This window comes from Hyperolius riggenbachi, chromosome 3, assembly GCF_040937935.1.
Source record: "Hyperolius riggenbachi isolate aHypRig1 chromosome 3, aHypRig1.pri, whole genome shotgun sequence".
NCBI classification, from domain to species: Eukaryota; Metazoa; Chordata; class Amphibia; order Anura; family Hyperoliidae; genus Hyperolius; species Hyperolius riggenbachi.
Genome location: NC_090648.1, coordinates 9,492,642 through 9,513,814, shown reverse-complemented (window position 1 = coordinate 9,513,814; position 21,173 = coordinate 9,492,642). Strand labels below are relative to the sequence as shown.

Here is a 21,173-nt window from a genome sequence, read left to right as displayed (position 1 = left end):
ATAAATGTTCAATTAAATAAATAAATGACAAACTGCGCTAAGAAAATTGGCTTTAATCGAATAATTAAAAGGTATTAATATTAAAAATTGATCAGTGATCAAAAGTTGATGGCCTCAAAAATTGTGTATATGCATATACAATGTGCTAAAACGTCCATAAAAACAAATAAAAATCAATTCATGAAGACCCGTTTCGGATCTAAGGTGCAAGAGCTGACTAAGTTTTGCTGTGCAATAAAATATTCACAGTGTGCTTCTTGAGTCCAGGATGTAGTTTCGTTGCATATGCTTATAGTGGAACTCAATTGAACGTTATTAGTTGGTTCTATAAGTATGACCCCGATTGGGAGTATTGGCTTGCTGGAGGAAACAAATATTAATGCATCCCTATAGGAATCTCTCAAATGATACAAGAGCACACAGTGCCTGTTGTCATACGTCTCACCCTTCCGGATCCGTGATGCGTGTTGGAGTGCTGTTGCGGGGAGCCGCTCAATCTCACCTGCCCCGGCCGGTGGCTGGGTGAGAGAGTCTAGACGGGTGCTGACGTCGGGCTGTGTTAGCCCGGCTCCCTTGCTGGCGAAGGTGGTGCGGGCTGGGACACTTGGCTGGAGATGGAATTTCCGTATAGTCCAGCGGTGCTAGCAGCCGCGTAGCTTGGCCACGCCTCCTTCCCCTCTAGTTTGTGATGTCACACTTGCAGCCACTGCTGACGTTTCGGGAGGAACGCCTCCCTTTCTCAAAGCTAGGCGGCAGAGGGGAATCAGAGGCTCTCTTATGAAGCTTTGCCCGCCTCCTCCATTGCTATTCTTAATCAAACGCATATAGGTTCAAATCTTTGTTTAATTCATGTGGTATCATGGAATTAAGATTGTCGAGTATCCTCAAAAAATGGCCTGTGTCTTTAATATAACTTTGGTCACAGGCCATTTTTTGAGGATACTCGACAATTACACCTGGGAGGATGGAGATTGGCTCTGCACGGTTGATGTGAGTTCCTTGTATACTGTGATCCCTCACGAGAAGGGGATTGAAGCAGTTCGATTTTTTATGCAGGAAGCGCAGTGTTTAATCGAAGGCCAGATTCACTTTGTTCTGGAGAGCATACGCTTCATCCTACAGCACAATTATTTTAACTATAAGGGCCAGTATTTCCTCCAGAGCACCGGGACGGCGATGGGGACACGGTTTGCTCCCTCTTTTGCAAACCTATATATGTCCCACTGGGAACACTTCCACCTACATGGCCCAGAGGGCCCCGGGTCCTCCCTGGTGCTCTGGAGGAGATTTATAGACGACGCATTTTTAATATGGCGAGGTAGTAAATCCAGCCTGGACACTTTCATTAGGTGGATGAATGATAACAGTTATAATTTGAAATTTAGTCAGCAATCAGTCCATTTTTTAGATCTGACAATCTATAAGGAAGAAGGGCAATTATTAACTAAAACCTATTTGAAACCAGTGGATACCAACAGTTTTATTAATGTGGACAGTTGTCACCATTTTAGATGGCTCATGAACATTCCAGGTGGCCAATTTCTAAGGCTTAGGAGAAATTGCTCTAGGATGTCAGATTTTGATGCGGAAGCAGAGATTCTACAAGATAGATTTGAATCCAAAGGTTATTCTGAGGAATTGATTGGGGAGGCTAGAGAAAGGGCCAAAAATACAGAGAGAAGTAGACTACTACAAGCTAAAGATAAACGATCTGATCCAATTAGTCAACAACCCAATTTAATAATGCAATACTCATCACAGGCCCCAAAAGTCAGGACTATAGTAGGGAAGTATTGGCACCTGCTACGGGAGGATCCTATGCTCACCTCGATTCTGCCAGAGAATCCCAGAATGATCTTTAAGAGAACAAAAAATTTAGGCAACATACTAGCGCCCACTATAAGATCAACCAGAATTAAGAAGAAGAATGCTTACTTTAAGAAATGCGGATTCTGCAGGGCGTGTCGGGAGTCTAGTTCACCTGTGGAAAGGGTTCACGAAATTACAGCAATGGTAAACAAAGAAATTTTTAAGATCAAAGATGTCACCAATTGTGACACAAAGGGAGTCATATATGTGCTAACTTGCCCCTGCCAAAAACATTATGTAGGAAGAACAAAACGTGCTCTAAAGGAAAGACTTAGTGAGCACTGCACTAATATTACAAAAGGAAATAGAAAACATCCTCTTTCAGAACACAAGTTAGCACACGGATGTTCCTTTAAGGGAACGAAATACTGCGCAATAGAGCAAGTTAACAGACCTTGGAGAGGTGGGGACTACCTATTAGAAATGTCCCGGAGAGAGACTATGTGGATATTCAATCTTAATTCCATGATACCACATGGATTAAACAAAGATTTGAACCTATATGCGTTTGATTAAGAATAGCAATGGAGGAGGCGGGCAAAGCTTCATAAGAGAGCCTCTGATTCCCCTCTGCAGCCTAGCTTTGAGAAAGGGAGGCGTTCCTCCCGAAACGTCAGCAGTGGCTGCAAGTGTGACGTCACAAACTAGAGGGGAAGGAGGCGTGGCCAAGCTACGCGGCTGGCGGCTGCTAGCACCGCCGGACTATACGGAAATTCCATCTCCAGCCAAGTGTCCCAGCCCGCACCACCTTCGCCAGCAAGGGAGCCGGGCTAACACAGCCCGACGTCAGCACCTGTCTAGACTCTCTCACCCAGCCACCGGCCGGGGCAGGTGAGATTGAGCGGCTCCCCGCAACAGCACTCCAACACGCATCACGGATCCGGAAGGGTGAGACGTATGACAACAGGCACTGTGTGCTCTTGTATCATTTGAGAGATTCCTATGGGGATGCATTAATATTTGTTTCCTCCAGCAAGCCAATACTCCCAATCGGGGTCATACTTATAGAACCAACTAATAACGTTCAATTGAGTTCCACTATAAGCATATGCAACGAAACTACATCTTGGACTCAAGAAGCACACTGTGAATATTTTATTGCACAGCAAAACTTAGTCAGCTCTTGCACCTTAGATCCGAAATGGGTCTTCATGAATTGATTTTTATTTGTTTTTATGGACGTTTTAGCACATTGTATATGCATATACACAATTTTTGAGGCCATCAACTTTTGATCACTGATCAATTTTTAATATTAATACCTTTTAATTATTTGATTAAAGCCAATTTTCTTAGCGCAGTTTGTCATTTATTTATTTACTTGGACAATATTACAAAGGAATTAGGGATCCCTTAACAGACTAGCAGCTTAGTGGTGTTGGTGCAACACTAATTGATTTTTTGCGATATAAATGTTATTTGTCTTGTCTTTGTAGTGGCTGGATGGTATACTGGTTAAGGGCTCTGCCTCTGACACAGGAGACCTGGGTTCGAATCTCGGCTCTGCCTGTTCAGTAAGCCAGTAATTCAGTAAGGAGCTCTTTGGGCAAGACTCCCTAACACTGCTACTGTCTACTGAGTGCGCTCTAGTGGCTGCCTCGCAAGCGCTTTGAGTCCGACAGGAGAAAAGCGCTATACAAAAAAAAAGGTAAAAGGTAAAGGTATTGTCTTGTCACTTACTATCCATCCTCCTCCATCAGTGTGCATGTCACACAGAACCTTCAGAGGCCTTGTCCCATCTGGATATATGGTGTACCAGTTGGACAGAACCACACCGCCATCCCGCAGTTCCTTGCAGCTCCGTGCTCCTGCAGGATAGATGGGCAGCATGTATCATCTTCATCATGTTCAGTCAGAATTTCATCATCATAATCATTGTGGTCACATGGGGGAAGGGGGAGGGAGCAGAGGCAGGGGTGTCAATGACCTCAGTTCACTAAGCTTATCTCCTGTCTTTAATAACTCTTCTGAGCTGTTTCTACAGTTATCACCATGGTCATAACTGTAGAAACAGCTCAGAAGAGTTATTAAAGACAGGAGATAAGCTTAGCAAATTGAGGCCATTGTGCAGTACAGAAAACGATTCTGGTGGGAAACGAAAGCTGATATTCTACTTTTGTGATATTGGAGAAGTCTTTTGACCACTCACCATGAGAAGTTATATACTAAAGTCTACTATGAAAAGGAGTCATTGAAAAGTGTTTGCAGGCCATGAAATCTGTTTACGAGGGCTCAACAGCAAAAGTGAAACATGGGAAAGGATATCTGTTTTAGAGATCTGAGTGGGCACTGGGCATGCACCAAGAGTTACTGTACGTCCTAGTCCACTGTTCTTCATTATTCAAAAGGAACTCTGTCAGTGAACTTGTCAGACAGGAGGTACTGTGGGATAGTGTTGGGCGAACAGTGTTCGCCACTGTTCGGGTTCTGCAGAACATCACCCTGTTCGGGTGATGTTCGGGTTCGGCCGAACACCTGATGGTGTTCGGCCGAACTAAGAGTGCATGGCCGAACGTTGCCCGAACGTTCGGCTAGCGCTGTGATTGGCCGAACGGGTCACGTGTAGTGTTGGGCGAACATCTAGATGTTCGGGTTCGGGCCGAACTCCGAACATAATGGAAGTCAATGGGGACCCGAACTTTCGTGCTTTGTAAAGCCTCCTTATATGCTACATACCCCAAATTTACAGGGTATGTGCACCTTGGGAGTGGGTACAAGAGGAAAAAAAATTAGCAAAAAGAGCTTATAGTTTTTGAGAAAATCGATTTTAAAGTTTCAAAGGGAAAACTGTCTTTTAAATGCGGGAAATGTCTGTTTTCTTTGCACAGGTAACATGCTTTTTGTCGGCATGCAGTCATAAATGTAATACATATAAGAGGTTCCAGGAAAAGGGACCGGTAACGCTAACCCAGCAGCAGCACACGTGATGGAACAGGAGGAGGGTGGCGCAGGAGAAGGCCACGCTTTGAGACACAACAACCCAGGCCTTGCATGAGGACAAGAAGCGTGCGGATAGCAATTTGCATTTTGTCACCATGCAGTCATAAATGTAATACAGATGAGAGGTTCAATAAACAGGGACCGGAAACGCTAACCCATCACAGATGTTCATTGTTCATGTTACTTGGTTGGGGTCCGGGAGTGTTGCGTAGTCGTTTCCAATCCAGGATTGATTCATTTTAATTTGAGTCAGACGGTCTGCATTTTCTGTGGAGAGGCGGATACGCCGCCGATCTGTGACGATGCCTCCGGCAGCACTGAAACAGCGTTCCGACATAACGCTGGCTGCCGGGCAAGCCAGCACCTCTATTGCGTACATTGCCAGTTTGTGCCAGGTGTCTAGCTTCGATACCCAATAGTTGAAGGGTGCAGATGGATTGTTCAACACAGCTACGCCATCTGACATGTAGTCCTTGACCATCTTCTCCAGGCGATCGGTGTTGGAGGTGGATCTGCACGCTTGCTGTTCTGTGGGCCTGCTGGTATTCTTCCATTTTGACCTGTCTGGCTCTTTCTTCAAGCAGTTTTGGAACATTGTGTTTGTACCGTGGATCCAGAAGGGTATAAACCCAGTAATTGGTGTTGTCCAGAATGCGCACAATGCGTGGGTCGCGTTCAATGCAGTCCTAGGCCAAAGAGGTCATAGCCTAGGGTCACAAAACCTGTTTATTTGGGCTATTTCAATGGTAGTGATGGTGACGTACATAAATCGCAGCAATGGCCGTTAGCAAAGTCTGAATCTCACGAAATGTCTCATGCAGGTAGAAGACATATTGTTAGACTTGGATTCCAAAGATGGGGTCCCTACATCTCTGCAAACCAGAGTTACAGGGGTCCAAAATTGGTAAAATCCCCCATAGGATTTCATTGCCTCCCTATTTCACTTTCCAAAATCTCACATCTTTTCAAAGGGCAATGGCTCAGCAGTACCAAATTTTCTAGCATTGTAGGGACCCTTAGGGGGAACATGACTGGTGAGTTTTGGGCCCCTAGGCCAAAGAGGTCATAGCCTAGGGTCACAAAAACCTGTTTATTTGGGCTATTTCAATGGTAGTGATGGTGACGTACATAAATCGCAGCAATGGCCGTTAGCAAAGTCTGAATCTCACGAAATGTCTCATGCAGGTAGAAGACATATTGTTAGACTTGGATTCCAAAGATGGGGTCCCTACATCTCTGCAAACCAGAGTTACAGGGGTCCAAAATTGGTAAAATCCCCCATAGGATTTCATTGCCTCCCTATTTCACTTTCCAAAATCTCACATCTTTTCAAAGGGCAATGGCTCAGCAGTACCAAATTTTCTAGCATTGTAGGGACCCTTAGGGGGAACACGACTGGTGAGTTTCGGGCCCCTAGGCCGAAGAGGTCATAGCCTAGGGTCACAAAAACCTGTTTATTTGGGCTATTTCAATGGTAGTGATGGTGGCGTACATAAATCTCAGCCATGGCCGTTAGCAACGTCTGAATCTCACGAAATGTCTCATGCAGGTAGAAGACATATTGTTAGACTTGGATTCCAAAGATGGGGTCCCTACATCTCTGCAAACCAGAGTTACAGGGGTCCAAAATTGGTAAAATCCCCCATAGGCTTTCATTGGGCCTCCTATTTACCGTTCCAAAATCTCACAGCATTTCAAAGGGCAATGGCTCAGCAGTGGCAAAACTCACCAGTCATGATCCCCCTAAGGGTCCCTACAATGCTAGAAAATTTGGTACTGCTGAGCCATTGCCCTTTGAAAAGATGTGAGATTTTGGAAAGTGAAATAGGGAGGCAATGAAATCCTATGGGGGATTTTACCAATTTTGGACCCCTGTAACTCTGGTTTGCAGAGATGTAGGGACCCCATCTTTGGAATCCAAGTCTAACAATATGTCTTCTACCTGCATGAGACATTTCGTGAGATTCAGACTTTGCTAACGGCCATTGCTGCGATTTATGTACGTCACCATCACTACCATTGAAATAGCCCAAATAAACAAGTTTTTGTGACCCTAGGCTATGACCTCTTCGGCCTAGGGGCCCGAAACTCACCAGTCATGTTCCCCCTAAGGGTCCCTACAATGCTAGAAAATTTGGTACTGCTGAGCCATTGCCCTTTGAAAAGATGTGAGATTTTGGAAAGTGAAGTAGGGAGGCAATGAAATCCTATGGGGGATTTTACCAATTTTGGACCCCTGTAACTCTGGTTTGCAGAGATGTAGGGACCCCATCTTTGGAATCCAAGTCTAACAATATGTCTTCTACCTGCATGAGACATTTCGTGAGATTCAGACGTTGCTAACGGCCATGGCTGAGATTTATGTACGCCACCATCACTACCATTGAAATAGCCCAAATAAACAGGTTTTTGTGACCCTAGGCTATGACCTCTTTGGCCTAGGGGCCCGAAACTCACCAGTCATGTTCCCCCTAAGGGTCCCTACAATGCTAGAAAATTTGGTACTGCTGAGCCATTGCCCTTTGAAAAGATGTGAGATTTTGGAAAGTGAAATAGGGAGGCAATAAGATCCTATGGGGGATTTTACCAATTTTGGACCCCTGTAACTCTGGTTTGCAGAGATGTAGGGACCCCATCTTTGGAATCCAAGTCTAACAATATGTCTTCTACCTGCATGAGACATTTCGTGAGATTCAGACTTTGCTAACGGCCATTGCTGAGATTTATGTACGCCACCATCACTACCATTGAAATAGCCCAAATAAACAGGTTTTTGTGACCCTAGGCTATGACCTCTTCGGCCTAGGGGCCCGAAACTCACTAGTCATGTTCCCCCTAAGGGTCCCTACAATGCTAGAAAATTTGCCACTGCTGAGTAATTGCCCTTTGAAAAGATGTGAGATTTTGGAACTGTAAATAGGAGGCCCAATGAAAGCCTATGGGGGATTTTACCAAATTTGGAGCCCTGTAACTCTGGTTTGCAGAGATGTAGGGACCCCATCTTTGGAGCCCAAGTCTACCAATATGTCTTCTACCTGCATGAGACATTTCGTGAGATTCAGACGTTGCTAACGGCCATTGCTGCGATTTATGTACGTCAGACTCGCCACCATTGAAATTGCCCAAATAAACAGGTTTTGTGACCCTAGGCTATGACCTCTTCGGCCTAGGACTGCATTGAACGCGATCACGCATTGTGCGCATTCTGGACAACACCAATTACTGGGTTTATACCCTTCTGGATCCACGGTACAAACACAATGTTCCAAAACTGCTTGAAGAAAGAGCCAGACAGGTCAAAATGGAAGAATACCAGCAGGCCCTTGTGGAGACTTTAGAGAGGAGATTGACATCCTCCCCCTCCTCTAGCCAGTTGTACGCCGAGAGACTGACTTCCGCAAACCCAGGACGACCAGGAGGGCAGCAAACAACACAAGCCGCAGCTAGTGCCCAAAAGGGAATGGTATCGGCAGTGTCCTTGGAGTGGGAAAATTTTCTGACACCCATGCAGCAGCACACAGAACAGCAAGCGTGCAGATCCACCTCCAACACCGATAGCCTGGAGAAGATGGTCAAGGACTACATGTCAGATGGCGTAGCTGTGTTGAACAATCCATCTGCACCCTTCAACTATTGGGTATCAAAGCTAGACACCTGGCACAAACTGGCAATGTACGCAATAGAGGTGCTGGCTTGCCCGGCAGCCAGCGTTATGTCGGAACGCTGTTTCAGTGCTGCCGGAGGCATCGTCACAGATCGGCGGCGTATCCGCCTCTCCACAGAAAATGCAGACCGTCTGACTCAAATTAAAATGAATCAATCCTGGATTGGAAATGACTACGCAACACTCCCGGACCCCAACCAAGTAACATGAACAATGAACATCTGTGATGGGTTAGCGTTTCCGGTCCCTGTTTATAGAACCTCTCATCTGCATTACATGTATGACTGCATGGCGACAAAATGCAAATTGCTATCCACACGCTTCTTGTCCTCATGCAAGGCCTGGGTTGTTGTGTCTCAAAGCGTGGCCTTCTCCTCCTGCGCCACCCTCCTCCTGTTCCATCACGTGTGCTGCTGCTGGGTTAGCGTTACCGGTCCCTTTTCCTGGAACCTCTTATATGTATTACATTTATGACTGCATGCCGACAAAAAGCATGTTACCTGTGCAAAGAAAAATGACATTTCGCGCATTTAAAAGACAGTTTTCCCTTTGAAATTTAAAATCGATTTTCTCAAAAACTATAAGCTCTTTTTGCTAAATTTTTTTTTCTCTTGTACCCACTCCCAAGGTGCACATACCCTGTAAATTTGGGGTATGTAGCATGTAAGGAGGCTTTACAAAGCACGAAAGTTCGGGTCCCCATTGACTTCCATTATGTTCGGAGTTCGGGTCGAACACCCGAACATCGCGGCCATGTTCGGCCTGTTCGGCCCGAACCCGAACATCTAGATGTTCGCCCAACACTACTGTGGGACACGCTGCATTCAGATTACCTCGTTATTACCGTGTTTCCCCGAAAATAAGACACTGTCTTATATTAATTTTCCCCCTAAAAGATGTGCTAGGGCTTATTTTCAGGGAGGGTGACACTATTGCATGTGGTCCCAGTAGTCAGATGTGCCCCCTCATGTAGTAAAATGTGCCACCCATGTAGTCAGATGTGCCACCCATGTAGTCAGGTGTGCCACCCATGTAGTCAGGTGTGCCACCCATGTAGTCAGATGTGGCCACCATCCCGGTAGTCAGATGTGTCCCCCATGTAGTCAGTGGCAGCCCCCAGCATGTTCCATTCATCCCCGGTGGCACCCCAGGCCAGTATAGCCATTCCCTCCCTCTGCAGAGTGGCGAGCGGAGTGTAACCTATAAAGCAAAAAAAAAAAAAACCTCACCGGCTTCCGACGTGCCAGCGGTAACACCTCTCCTCAGCAGCGCCCGGCTTCTTCTCCTTGACAACGGCGGATCTTGTCATGTGATGCACGCACGTCCAGGCGCGTCATGTGACGTGTCGGGATGTGCGTGCATCACATGACAAGATCCGCCGTTGTCAAGGAGAGGAAGCCGGGCACTGCTGAAGAGAGGTGTTACCGCTGGCACGTCGGAAGTCGGTGAGTCTTTTTTTTTGCTTTATCGGTAATGCACGCCACTCTGCAGAGGGAGGGAGGGAGCAAATGGGGGACTTTGGGCGGCCAACTAGGCCTCATATCCAGAGGATGGCTTATATTTCAAGATTGCTTGAAATATAAGCTAGGTCTTATTTTCAGAGGAGGTACTATTTTCGAGGAAAGACGGTACAAAGGACTCGGCTGCCAATCTGCAGACCAGATTCAGTGGATGGCAGCAAGTCTTATTCTGGGAATACATAATGGTTCGATAGATAATTTCTGGCTTGTCCGATCTGATTTACAATCTTTTTTCTGATCAATTTCTCATAGCAATGAATGGAAATCGATCAGAGAAACGATCAGAAAATCGACCGGACAGTAAATCTGCTGAAAAATCTCATCATGTATTCCCAGCATTAGAAAGTAAAGGTCTTAAAATTAATGCTTTGAATCCATGATATATTCAAAAGAGGATGAACCTCTGTTAATTAGTGATGAGCACAAACCTTGCATGATTGTAATTTTGCATCGTAATTCACCATTGCGATACAAAATCATAATACAAAATTTCCAATTAATGTGTAATTAATTTACACGTAAACTTACTCCATCCATAATTTTGTATTGACTTTAGCGGTTAATAGCAAAGCTCTCATACATGCTATCATTCATCATCAAAATAGCTATGTATGTTAAGGGAAATATTAGGGGGGGAAAGGGGGGGGGGTTAAACTTTCATTTTTTGATTTTAAAAAAACATTTTTCTTTTCCTTTTCAATTCTATTCCCAATATTTGCCCTAATGAGGGCTTTGCCATTATTATTATTTACTAGCTGATGGCCCGACGTTGCCCAGGTATGTATTTGGCTGGTGTAGACACTTTTTCTAACCCTAACACTAACTGAATGACCAAGTTTGTGAACTTTGCGGTCTTTGGCATCAATAATTTGCATTGAAATGAAACAAATCTGATCGACTGTCTGTGGCTCCCTCCCCTTTTCTAAATTTGAACCCAATCACCCAATGACCAACTGTACCAGGTTTGAGGCTTGGTACATGGCACATTAACAGTGCAAGAATGGCAGCAATTACATATTCCCCTTAAAAATCAATAGGTGAATTTTGATTGGCTTTTGTAAGCTCCACCCACTTTTCTGAATATTAATCCCAGTTACTTAGTGACCAGCTGTGCAAAGTTTGAGAACCCTACAATTAACATTGTAAGAATAGCTGCAGTTTACATTTTCCCAGTGAAATTTGTACTTGTCTCTGCCCACTGACCCGGCATTGCCCAAGTATGTATTTGGATGGTGTTGACTGCGCCCAGTTTTTCTAACCCTAACACACAATTACTCTATGACCAAGTTTGTGAGCTTTGCGGTCTTTGACATCAATAATTTGCATTGGAATGAAACAAATCTGGCTGTTTGTGGCCCCACCCCCTTTTCTGAATTTGAACCCCAGTCACCCAATAACCAACATTTTCCTAGTGAGATTTGTATTTGTCTCCGCCCACTTTTTGGTTATGGGAATACAAAGTATCCTATATGTTATTCCAGGTTATGTACTATGTGTGTGCCAAATTTCATTCAAATCCGTTCAGCCATTTTTGCGTGATCAAGTAACAAACATACAAACATCCGAACTTTCCCATTTATAATATTAGTAGGATTGTATTTATAAAATGCAACCAACATATTACACAGCGCTGAACAATAAATATATACAATTATACAAGGATGACAGACATAACAAGGTTATACAACATATAACAAAGTTATACAAAGCAACAGTACAAAATACATGATCATGTGATTTGGGCTGGTTAGGTAGGTCCAGTAATACAAATACGAGGCTGTCATAGGAAAGGAGCACACAATCATCCTACTAATATAATAAATGGGAAAGGTCGGATGTTCGGATGTTTGGATGTTTGTTACTCGATCACGCAAAAATGGCTGAACGGATTTGAATGAAATTTGGCACACACATAGTACATTACCTGGGATAAAGTATAAGATACTTTTTATTCCCATAACCAAAAAGGGGCGGAGACAAATACAAATTTCACTGGAAAATGTAAACTGCAGCCATTCTTACACTGTTAATGGTAGGGTTCTCAAACTTTGCACAGTTGGTGGTTGGGTGACTGGGATTAATATTCAGAAAGGTGGGAGGAGCCTACAAAAGCCAATCATAATTCACCTATTGATTTTCAAGGGGAATATTTACATTGCTGCCATTCTTGCACTGTTAATGGCACAAGCCTCAAACCTGGTACAGTTGGTCATTGGGTGACTGGGGTTCAATTTCAGAAAGGGGGTGGAGCCATAAACAGCCAATTAGATTTGTTTCATTCCAATGCAAATTATTGATGCCAAACACCGCAAAGCTCACAAACTTGGTAAATGAGTAATTGATTAATTGTGTGTGAAAGTAGGCACAGCCAACACCAGCCAAATACATAAGCGGGCAACGCGGGGTCATAAGTGGGCGGAGACAAATTCAAATTTTACTGGGGAAAATGTAAACTGCAGCCATTCTTACACTATTAATTGTAGGGTTCTCAAACTTTGCACAGTTGGTTACTGGGTGACTGGAATTAATATTCAGAAAAGTGGGTGGAGCCTACAAAAGCCAATCAAAATTCACCTATTGATTTTCAAAGGGAATATTTCATTGCTGCCATTCTTGCACTGTTAATGGCACAAGCCTTAAACCTGGTACAGTTAATCATTGGGTGACTGGGGTTCAAATTTAGACAAAGGGGTGGAGACACAAACAGCCAATCAGATTTGTTTAATCTCAATGCAAACTATTAATGTCAAAGACCGCAAAGCTCACAAACTTGGTAATTGAGTAATTGATTAATTGTGTGTGAGGGTTAGAAAAGTGGGCACAGCCAACACCAGCCAAATACATATGCGGGCAACACGGGGTTATAAGTGGGCAGAGACAAATACAAATTTTTACGGGGTTAATGTAAACAGCATCCATTCTTACACTGTTAATGGTAGGGTTCTCAAACTTTGCACAGTTGGTTACTGTGTGACTGGAGTTAATATTCAGAAAAGTGGGTGGAGCCTACAAAAGGCAATCAAAAATTACCTATTGATTCTTCAGGGGAATATTTCATTGCTGCCATTCTTGCACTGTTAATGGCACAAGCCTTAAACCTGGTACAGTTGATCATTGGGTGACTGGGGTTCAAATTTATAAAAGGGGGTGGAGCCACAAACAGCCACTATGATTTGTTCCATTTTAATGCAGGTTATTGATGCCAGAGACCGCAAAGCTCACAAACTTGGTCATTGAGTAATTGATTAATTGTGTGTTAGGGTTAGGAAAATTGGGCGCAGCCAGCACCTGCAAAATACATACCGGGCAATGCATCAGTAGGCGGAGACAAATGCAAATTTCACTGAGAAAATGTAAACTACAGCAATTCTTACACTTTTAATGGTAGGGTTCTTAAACTTTGCACAATTGGTCACTGGGTGACTGAAATTAATATTCAGTAGGTGGAGCCTACAAAAGCCAATCAAAATTCACCTATTGATTTTCAAGGGGAATATGTAATTGCTACCATTCTTGCACTGTTAATGGCACAAGCCTTAAACCTGGTACAGTTGGTCATTGGGTGACTGGGGTTCAAATTCAGACAAAGGGGTGGAGCCACAAACAGCCAATCAGATTTGTTTAATCTCAATGCAAATTATTGATGCCAAAGACCGCAAAGCTCACAAACTTGGTTATTGAGTAATTGTGTGTTAGGGTCAGAAATAGTAGGCGGAGCCAACACCAGCCAAATACATACCTGAACAATGTTAGGAAATAAGTGGGTGGAGAAAAATACAAATTTCATTGTGCAAATGTAAACTGCAGCCATTCTTACACTGTTAATGGCAGGGTTCTCAAACTTTGCAGTTGGTCACTGGGTGACTGGGATTAATATTCAGAAAAGTGGGTGGAGCCTATAAAAGCCAATCAAAATCCACCTATTGATTTTTAAGGGGAATATTTAATTGCTGCCATTCTTGCACTGTTAATCATCTTTACCTGGTACAGTTGGCCATTGGGTGATTGGGGTTCAAATTCAGAAAAGGGGTGGAGCCACATCCAATCAGATTAATTTTATTTCATTGCAAATTATTGATGCCAAAGACCGCAAAGCTCACATACTTGGTCATTAAGTAATTGTGTGTTAGGGTTAGGAAAAGTGGGCAGAGCCAACACTAGCCAAATACATACCCGAGCAAAGCCTGGCATCCAGCTAGTGTAGAATACACTAGGGAAGAGAGAGGGTGCAAGATACATGATCATGTGATTTGGGATGGTGAGGTAGGTCCAGTAATACAAGTACGAGGCAGTCATAGGAAAGGAGCACACAATCATGTAGAATACACTAGGAAAGGAAGAGGGTACAAGATACATGATCATGTGATTTAGGCTGGTTAGGTAGGCCCAGTAATACAAGTACAGGCTGTCATAGGAAAGGAGCACACAATCATGTAGACTACACTAGGGAAGGGAGAGGGTACAGGATACATGATCATGGAATTTGGGCTGGTTAGGTAGGCCCAGTAATACAAGTACGAGGCTGTCATAGGAAAGGAGCACACAATCATGTAGTATACACTAGGGAAGAGAGAGGGTACAAGATACATGATCATGTGATTTAGGCTGGTTAGGTAGGCCCAATAATACAAGTACAACAAAGCTGACATAGGAAAGGAGCACAGGATCCTGTAGAATACACTAGGGAAGGGAGAGGGTACAAGATACATAATCATGTGATTTAGGCTGGTTAGTTAGGCCCAGTAATACAAGTACGAGGCTGTCATAGGAAAGGAGCACACGATCATGTAGAATACACTAGGGAGGAGAGAGGGTGCAAGATACATGATCATGTGATTTGGGGTGGTTAGGTAGGTCCAGTAATACAAGTACGAGGCTGACATAGGAAAGGAGCACACGATTATGTAGAATACACTAGGGAAGAGAGAGGGTACAAGATACATGATCATGTGATTTGGGCTGGTTAGGTAGGTCCAGTAATAGAAATACAAGGCTGTCATAGGAAAGGAGCACACAATCATGTAGAATACACTAGGGAAGGGAGAGGGTACAAGATACATGATCATGTGATTTAGGCTGGTTAGGTAGGTCCAGTAATAGAAATACGAGGCTGTCATAGGAAAGGAGCACACGATCATGTAGAATACACTAGGGAAGGGAGAGGGTGCAAGATAAATGATCATGTGATTTGGGCTGGTTAGGTAGGTCCAGTAATAGAAATACGAGGCTGTCATAGGAAAGGAGCACACAATCATGTAGAATACACTAGGGAAGGGAGAGGGTACAAGATACATGATCATGTGATTTAGGCTGGTTAGGTAGGTCCAGTAATAGAAATACGAGGCTGTCATAGGAAAGGAGCACACGATCATGTAGAATACACTAGGGAAGGGAGAGAGTGCAAGATAAATGATCATGTGATTTGGGCTGGTTAGGTAGCCCCAGTAATACCAGTACGAGGCTGTCATAGGAAAGGAGCACACAATCATGTAGAATACACTAGGGAAGGGAGAGGGTACAAGATACATGATCATGTGATTTGGGCTGGTTAGGTAGGCCCAGTAATACAAGTACAGGCTGTCATAGGAAAGGAGAACACAATCATGTAGACTACACTAGGGAAGGGAGAGGGTACAAGATACATGATCATGTGATTTGGGCTGGTTAGGTAGGGCCAGTAATACAAGTACGAGGCTGTCATAGGAAAGGAGCACACAATCATGTAGAATACACTAGGGAAGGGCGAGGGTACAAGATACATGATGATGTGATTTAGGATGGTTAGGTAGGTCCAGTAATATAAGTACGAGGCTGTCATAGGAAAGGAGCACACGATCATGTAGAATACACTAGGGAAGAGAGAGGGTGCAAGATACATGATCATGTGATTTGGGCTGGTTAGGTAGGTCCAGTAATACAAGTACGAGGCTGACATAGGAAAGGAGCACACGATTATGTAGAATACACTAGGGAAGAGAGAGGGTACAAGATACATGATCATGTGATTTGGGCTGGTTAGGTAGGTCCAGTAATACAAGTACGAGGCTGACATAGGAAAGGAGCACACGATCATATACAATACACTAGGGAAGGGAGTGGGCACAAGATACATGATCATGTGATTTAGGCTGGTTAGGTAGGTCCAGTAATAGAAATACGAGGCTGTCATAGGAAAGGAGCACACAATCATGTAGAATACACTAGGCAAGGGAGAGGGTACAAGATACATGATCATGCGATTTAGGCTGGTTAGGTAGGCCCAGTAATACAAGTACGAGGCTGTCATAGGAAAGGAGCACACGATCATGTAGAATACACTAGGGAAGGGAGAGGGTGCAAGATACATGATCATGTGATTTAGGCTGGTTAGGTAGGCCCAGTAATACAAGTACGAGGCTGTCATAGGAAAGGAGCACACGATCATGTAGAATACACTAGGGAAGGGAGAGGGTACAAGATACATGATCATGTGATTTAGGCTGGTTAGGTAGGCCCAGTAATACAAGTATGAGGCTATCATAGGAAAGGAGCACACGATCATGTAGAATACACTAGGGAAGGTAGAGGGTACAAGATAAAGGATCACGTGATTTGGGCTGGTTAGGTAGGCCCAGTAATACAAGTATGAGGCTGTCATAGGAAAGGAGCACACGATCATGTAGAGTACACTAGGGAAGGGAGAGGGTACAAGATACATGATCATGTGATTTGGGCTGGTTAGGTAGGCCCAGTAATACAAGTACGAGGCTGTCATAGGAAAGGAGCACACGATCATGTAGAATATACTAGGGAAGGGAGAGGGTACAAGATACATGATCATGTGATTTGGGCTGGTTAGGTAGCCCCAGTAATACCAGTACGAGGCTGTCATAGGAAAGGAGCACACAATCATGTAGAATACACTAGGGAAGGGAGAGGGTACAAGATACATGATCATGTGATTTGGGCTGGTTAGGTAGGTCCAGTAATACAAATACAGGCTGTCATAGGAAAGGAGAACACGATTATGTAGAATACACTAGGGAAGGGAGAGGGTACAAGATACATGATCATGTGATTTAGGCTGGTTAGGTAGGCCCAGTAATACGAGTACGAGGCTGTCATAGGACAGGAGCACCCACACATTCCCTGGGAGAGTGATGTTATCAGGTCAGAGATAAATAAACCTCGACCCCGCTGCAGCTCGGCTGTTCCCTCTTCTTCTTTATGGCTGCACTTCTCTCTATGTACGTGCATGGCTGCACTGTGCCGGTGTTAGTAGAGCTGTGTAGCGAAATGCAGCTGCTTGTGCATGGAGGAAAAAGACAAGTAGAAGTGACTTCCTGCTACTGTGCAGGCGTGAACCCTACTGGAGCCATTACAGTGTGGCCACGTTCCTACATGTACGGGAGCACATGTAGTATGTTCTGTGGGTCCCGGTACACATACCTGTTATATCACCACCGGTAAGCTGGGCGATGACTCTTCCTGCTGCTGCTCAAATTCTCAACGACTTTAAATACTATTCCCTCTCCAAGTTGTAGTAACTCAGAGCGAGAAGTGATGCGGGATCCAGAACCCCAAATCACCCTAGCATGGGGCATGCACTATAGCACTAGTGGTATAGCGGTGTCCAGCTGCAGTGCTCAGTGCCAAGTGCCAAAATCACCTGCTTCACCTAGAGCTGGATTGGTGGGGTTGAGGAGGATTAGGATGGTGTAACGATTGCGGAATTATCTCCGTGGTCAGCGCACAAGGTGTGCGCTGACACGTCGGAAGTCCACCACAAGCGTAGAAAACGGCAGAACCCAGCTTGGTGCAATGCACTTGCAGAGGGAAATTCCCACCGGCAGATGGAGCTGTGGAGTGCAGAGGAACAACCCCTCTGCACTGCCACAGATGCCAGATGGGAATTGTACGAATTGCAACAATGCAGGGCCAGATAGCCCTCAGAGAGAGAGAGTGAGCACAGCGACAGAATGTATGTGTGTCCACCAATCTAGTTGCCCCACGGTGACGGTGAACACACAACAACGGAAATCAAGTGGGAACGCAATCGCAAGAGTGGCGATTGCCAACAGTGACACAAGACAGAATAAAGACAGAGCACAAGTGTAGCATGAAAGACACAGCAAAAAACAATAATCAGAACGCCAAGGAAAATAACAAATGCACTCTATGAGCGCGGTCGCCACACGAAAAGTGCAACGGCGACAAAGCACACTAATGGCGCGGTCTCCGCACGAAAAGCGCAACAGAGACAAAGCGCACGCCAACCCTAACTAACCAATGTAACACGAAAATGAATAGAGAACGCGAACGCTTGCTAAACGGTTACCTCACTGAGCCTACAGCAAGCGTTTGTTCCAGACAAGACAGACAGAAGGGGTAGCCAGTAGCAACCACAGCTCTGGTCTACACTCCCAGACAGAGTACAGAAGGAACCACCGCCACTACTGCTAGGGCGGATGCGATCCAGACTGACTGACAGATGGAGCAACCAGTAGCAACCGCTGCTCTGGCTTGCACCCCTAAGGCAGAGTACAGAAGACACCACCGCCACTACCGCTAGGGCGAATGCGATTTCAACAGACAGAACGATTTCCTGTCGACCGCCGCTGGCGACAAGACAATCGCAACAGATAGACAGTACAAGGCAAAACAGATAATACAACCTGACTACGCTAGAAGGAATGCTAGTGCACTCCCAAGGAATTACTCTAAGATAATCTTAGCAAACAATTAGCAAAGGCTGAGACTCCAGGTAAGTTAGCAGGAACAAACCATCATGACCAGCAAGGAATTCTGGGAAGAAATGGTTTTTATACTGCAAGCCATCAGAGGAAGCAGCTAAGCAATTTGCATGACAAGTGGATGCAAATTCCTCCACAGAACAGCAACTCTGCAGCTTGCAGAGTGGAGACAGGTCTCTTTTCCAGGGACCTGCAGCACTCAGACCTAACAAATGGTCAAACAGCTGTCTGCCGGTGCAGACAGCAGCACAGATCATTACAGATGGGTTTTCAAGAGGCCACCTTCTTCTGAGGTAAGTATCTAAGATTGCACTTTTTTTGCTCACAGGTATCCTTTACTATATACTGAGTTCCAAGTTTAGTATACATTTTAAGAAAATGAAACTTGGTAAAAAGGAATGAGGAAGAATTTATGGTTCAGTTTCACATGAAATTGGAACATTGGTAAACGTTGTGAAGTTTGCTGCTGGTTTTGCTGATGTAGCTTTTTTATTATTATTTACTTGAACTTGCCAGATGATTTTAGACACATTTTTTAGAATTTACACTGAAGTCAATAGCATAAATGTTAGTGGTAATAATAATAATAATAATAAGAATTAAAAAAATATTTTGCTAAGTATGTTAGGGAGAATAGTGAGGACAAGACATCCTCCGGTCTGTGAGGCTGGGTCTGTGCTGCACACATGCACACAGCAGTTCATCACAGACAACGCTACACAGAGACAGACGGCACACGCAGGGACACAGGGATATTATTATAGAGGATGCTTGCAGTACAGGGTCAGGTTGCAGGCTGTATAATAAACACAGAGCAGTGGGGAAATAGAATTGGATTATATACTCGAATAGAAGTCGACCTCATGTATAAGTCGACTCCAATATTCAACCCTCTTAAGCTGGAATTTTTTATTGACTCAAGTATAAGGCTACCCAGCAAAGTTAATGGTTGCACTTGGGGACCGGGAGGGGTTAATGACTGCATTGCATACAGTATTGCAGCCATTAACCCTTCCTGTCCCTTAACTGCAGCTAATACCTCCTCCAAGCCCCCAAGTGCAGTAATGATTCACTCCCCTTCCTGCAGCCCAGTATTTCCCCTCTGCCCATTTCCTTGTGAATTGTTGTAGCCAGGACTTTCAGACCTGTGTTTTCTTGGCATTTTCTTTATCAAGAAAGTGTTACTTACCACTGGGTACATTGCTGCAAATGGGAATGCCACTATTAGTACACACATTACTCAGTGTTGCCTGTGACTCGCGTATAAGTCGACCCCTATACTTTTATGAAGTGAATCAGACCTAGATTTCTAGACTTATAGTCGACTATATACAGTATATATTATTAAGATTCAATACATACAAGTATAAGATTCTCAGTATATTATTAAAATTTTGATAGCTATGAATAGTGTTGGGCGAACAGTGTTCGCCACTGTTCGTGTTCTGTAGAACATCACCCTGTTCGGGTGATGTTTGAGTTCGGCCGAACACCTGATGGTGTTCGGCCAAACTGTTCGGCCATATGGCAATTGCTCAGCAGTGGCAAATTTTCTAGCATTGTAGGGACCCTTAGGGGGAACATGACTGGTGAGTTTCGGGCCCCTAGGCCGAAGAGGTCATAGCCTAGGGTCACAAAAACCTGTTTATTTGGGCAATTTCAATGGTAGTGATGCTGACGTACATAAATCTCAGCCATGGCCGTTAGCAACGTCTGAATTTCACGAAATGTCTCATGCAGGTAGAAGACATATTGTTAGACTTGGATTCCAAAGATGGGGTCCCTACATCTCTGCAAACCAGAGTTACAGGGGTGCAAAATTGGTAAAATCCCCCATAGGCTTTCATTGCTTCCCTATTTCACTTTCCAAAATCTCACATCTTTTCAAAGGGCAATGGCTCAGCAGTACCAAATTTTCTAGCATTGTAGGGACTCTTAGGGGGATCATGACTGGTGAGTTTTGCCACTGCTGAGCCATTGCCCTTTGAAATGGTGTGAGATTTTGGAACGGTAAATAGTAGGCCCAATGAAAGCCTATGGGGGATTTTACCAATTTTGGAGCCCTGTAACTCTGGTTTGCAGAATTGTAGAGACCCCATCTTTGGAATCCAAGTCTAACAATATGTCTTCTACCTGCATGAGACATTTCGTGAGATTCAGACATTGCTAACGGCCATTGCTGCGATTTATGTACGTCAGACTCGCCACCATTGAAATTGCCCAAATAAACAGGTTTTTGTGACCCTAGGCTATGACCTCTTCGGCCTAGGGTCCCGAAACTCACCAGTCATGTTCCCCCTAAGGGTCCCTACAATGCTTGAAAATTTGCCACTGCTGAGCAATTGCCCTTTGAAAAGATGTGAGATTTTGGAAAGTGAAATAGGGAGGCAATGAAAGCCTATGGGGGATTTTACCAATTTTGGACCCCTGTAACTCTGGTTTGCAGAG

The 21,173-nt window shown here is 44.4% G+C and overlaps 1 protein-coding gene across 2 annotated transcripts in view; it reads right to left on the bottom strand.

The window, feature by feature from the left end:
* Window positions 1-21,173, bottom strand: part of LOC137560848 (ficolin-1-A-like) — a 75,562-nt gene that overhangs the window by 16,050 nt on the left and 38,339 nt on the right. For both annotated transcript variants that reach the window (XM_068271992.1, XM_068271993.1), the window contains one exon: window positions 3,550-3,677. In XM_068271992.1, the coding sequence (XP_068128093.1) occupies window positions 3,550-3,677 (128 nt within the window). The remainder of the gene's footprint in view (window positions 1-3,549; window positions 3,678-21,173) is intronic.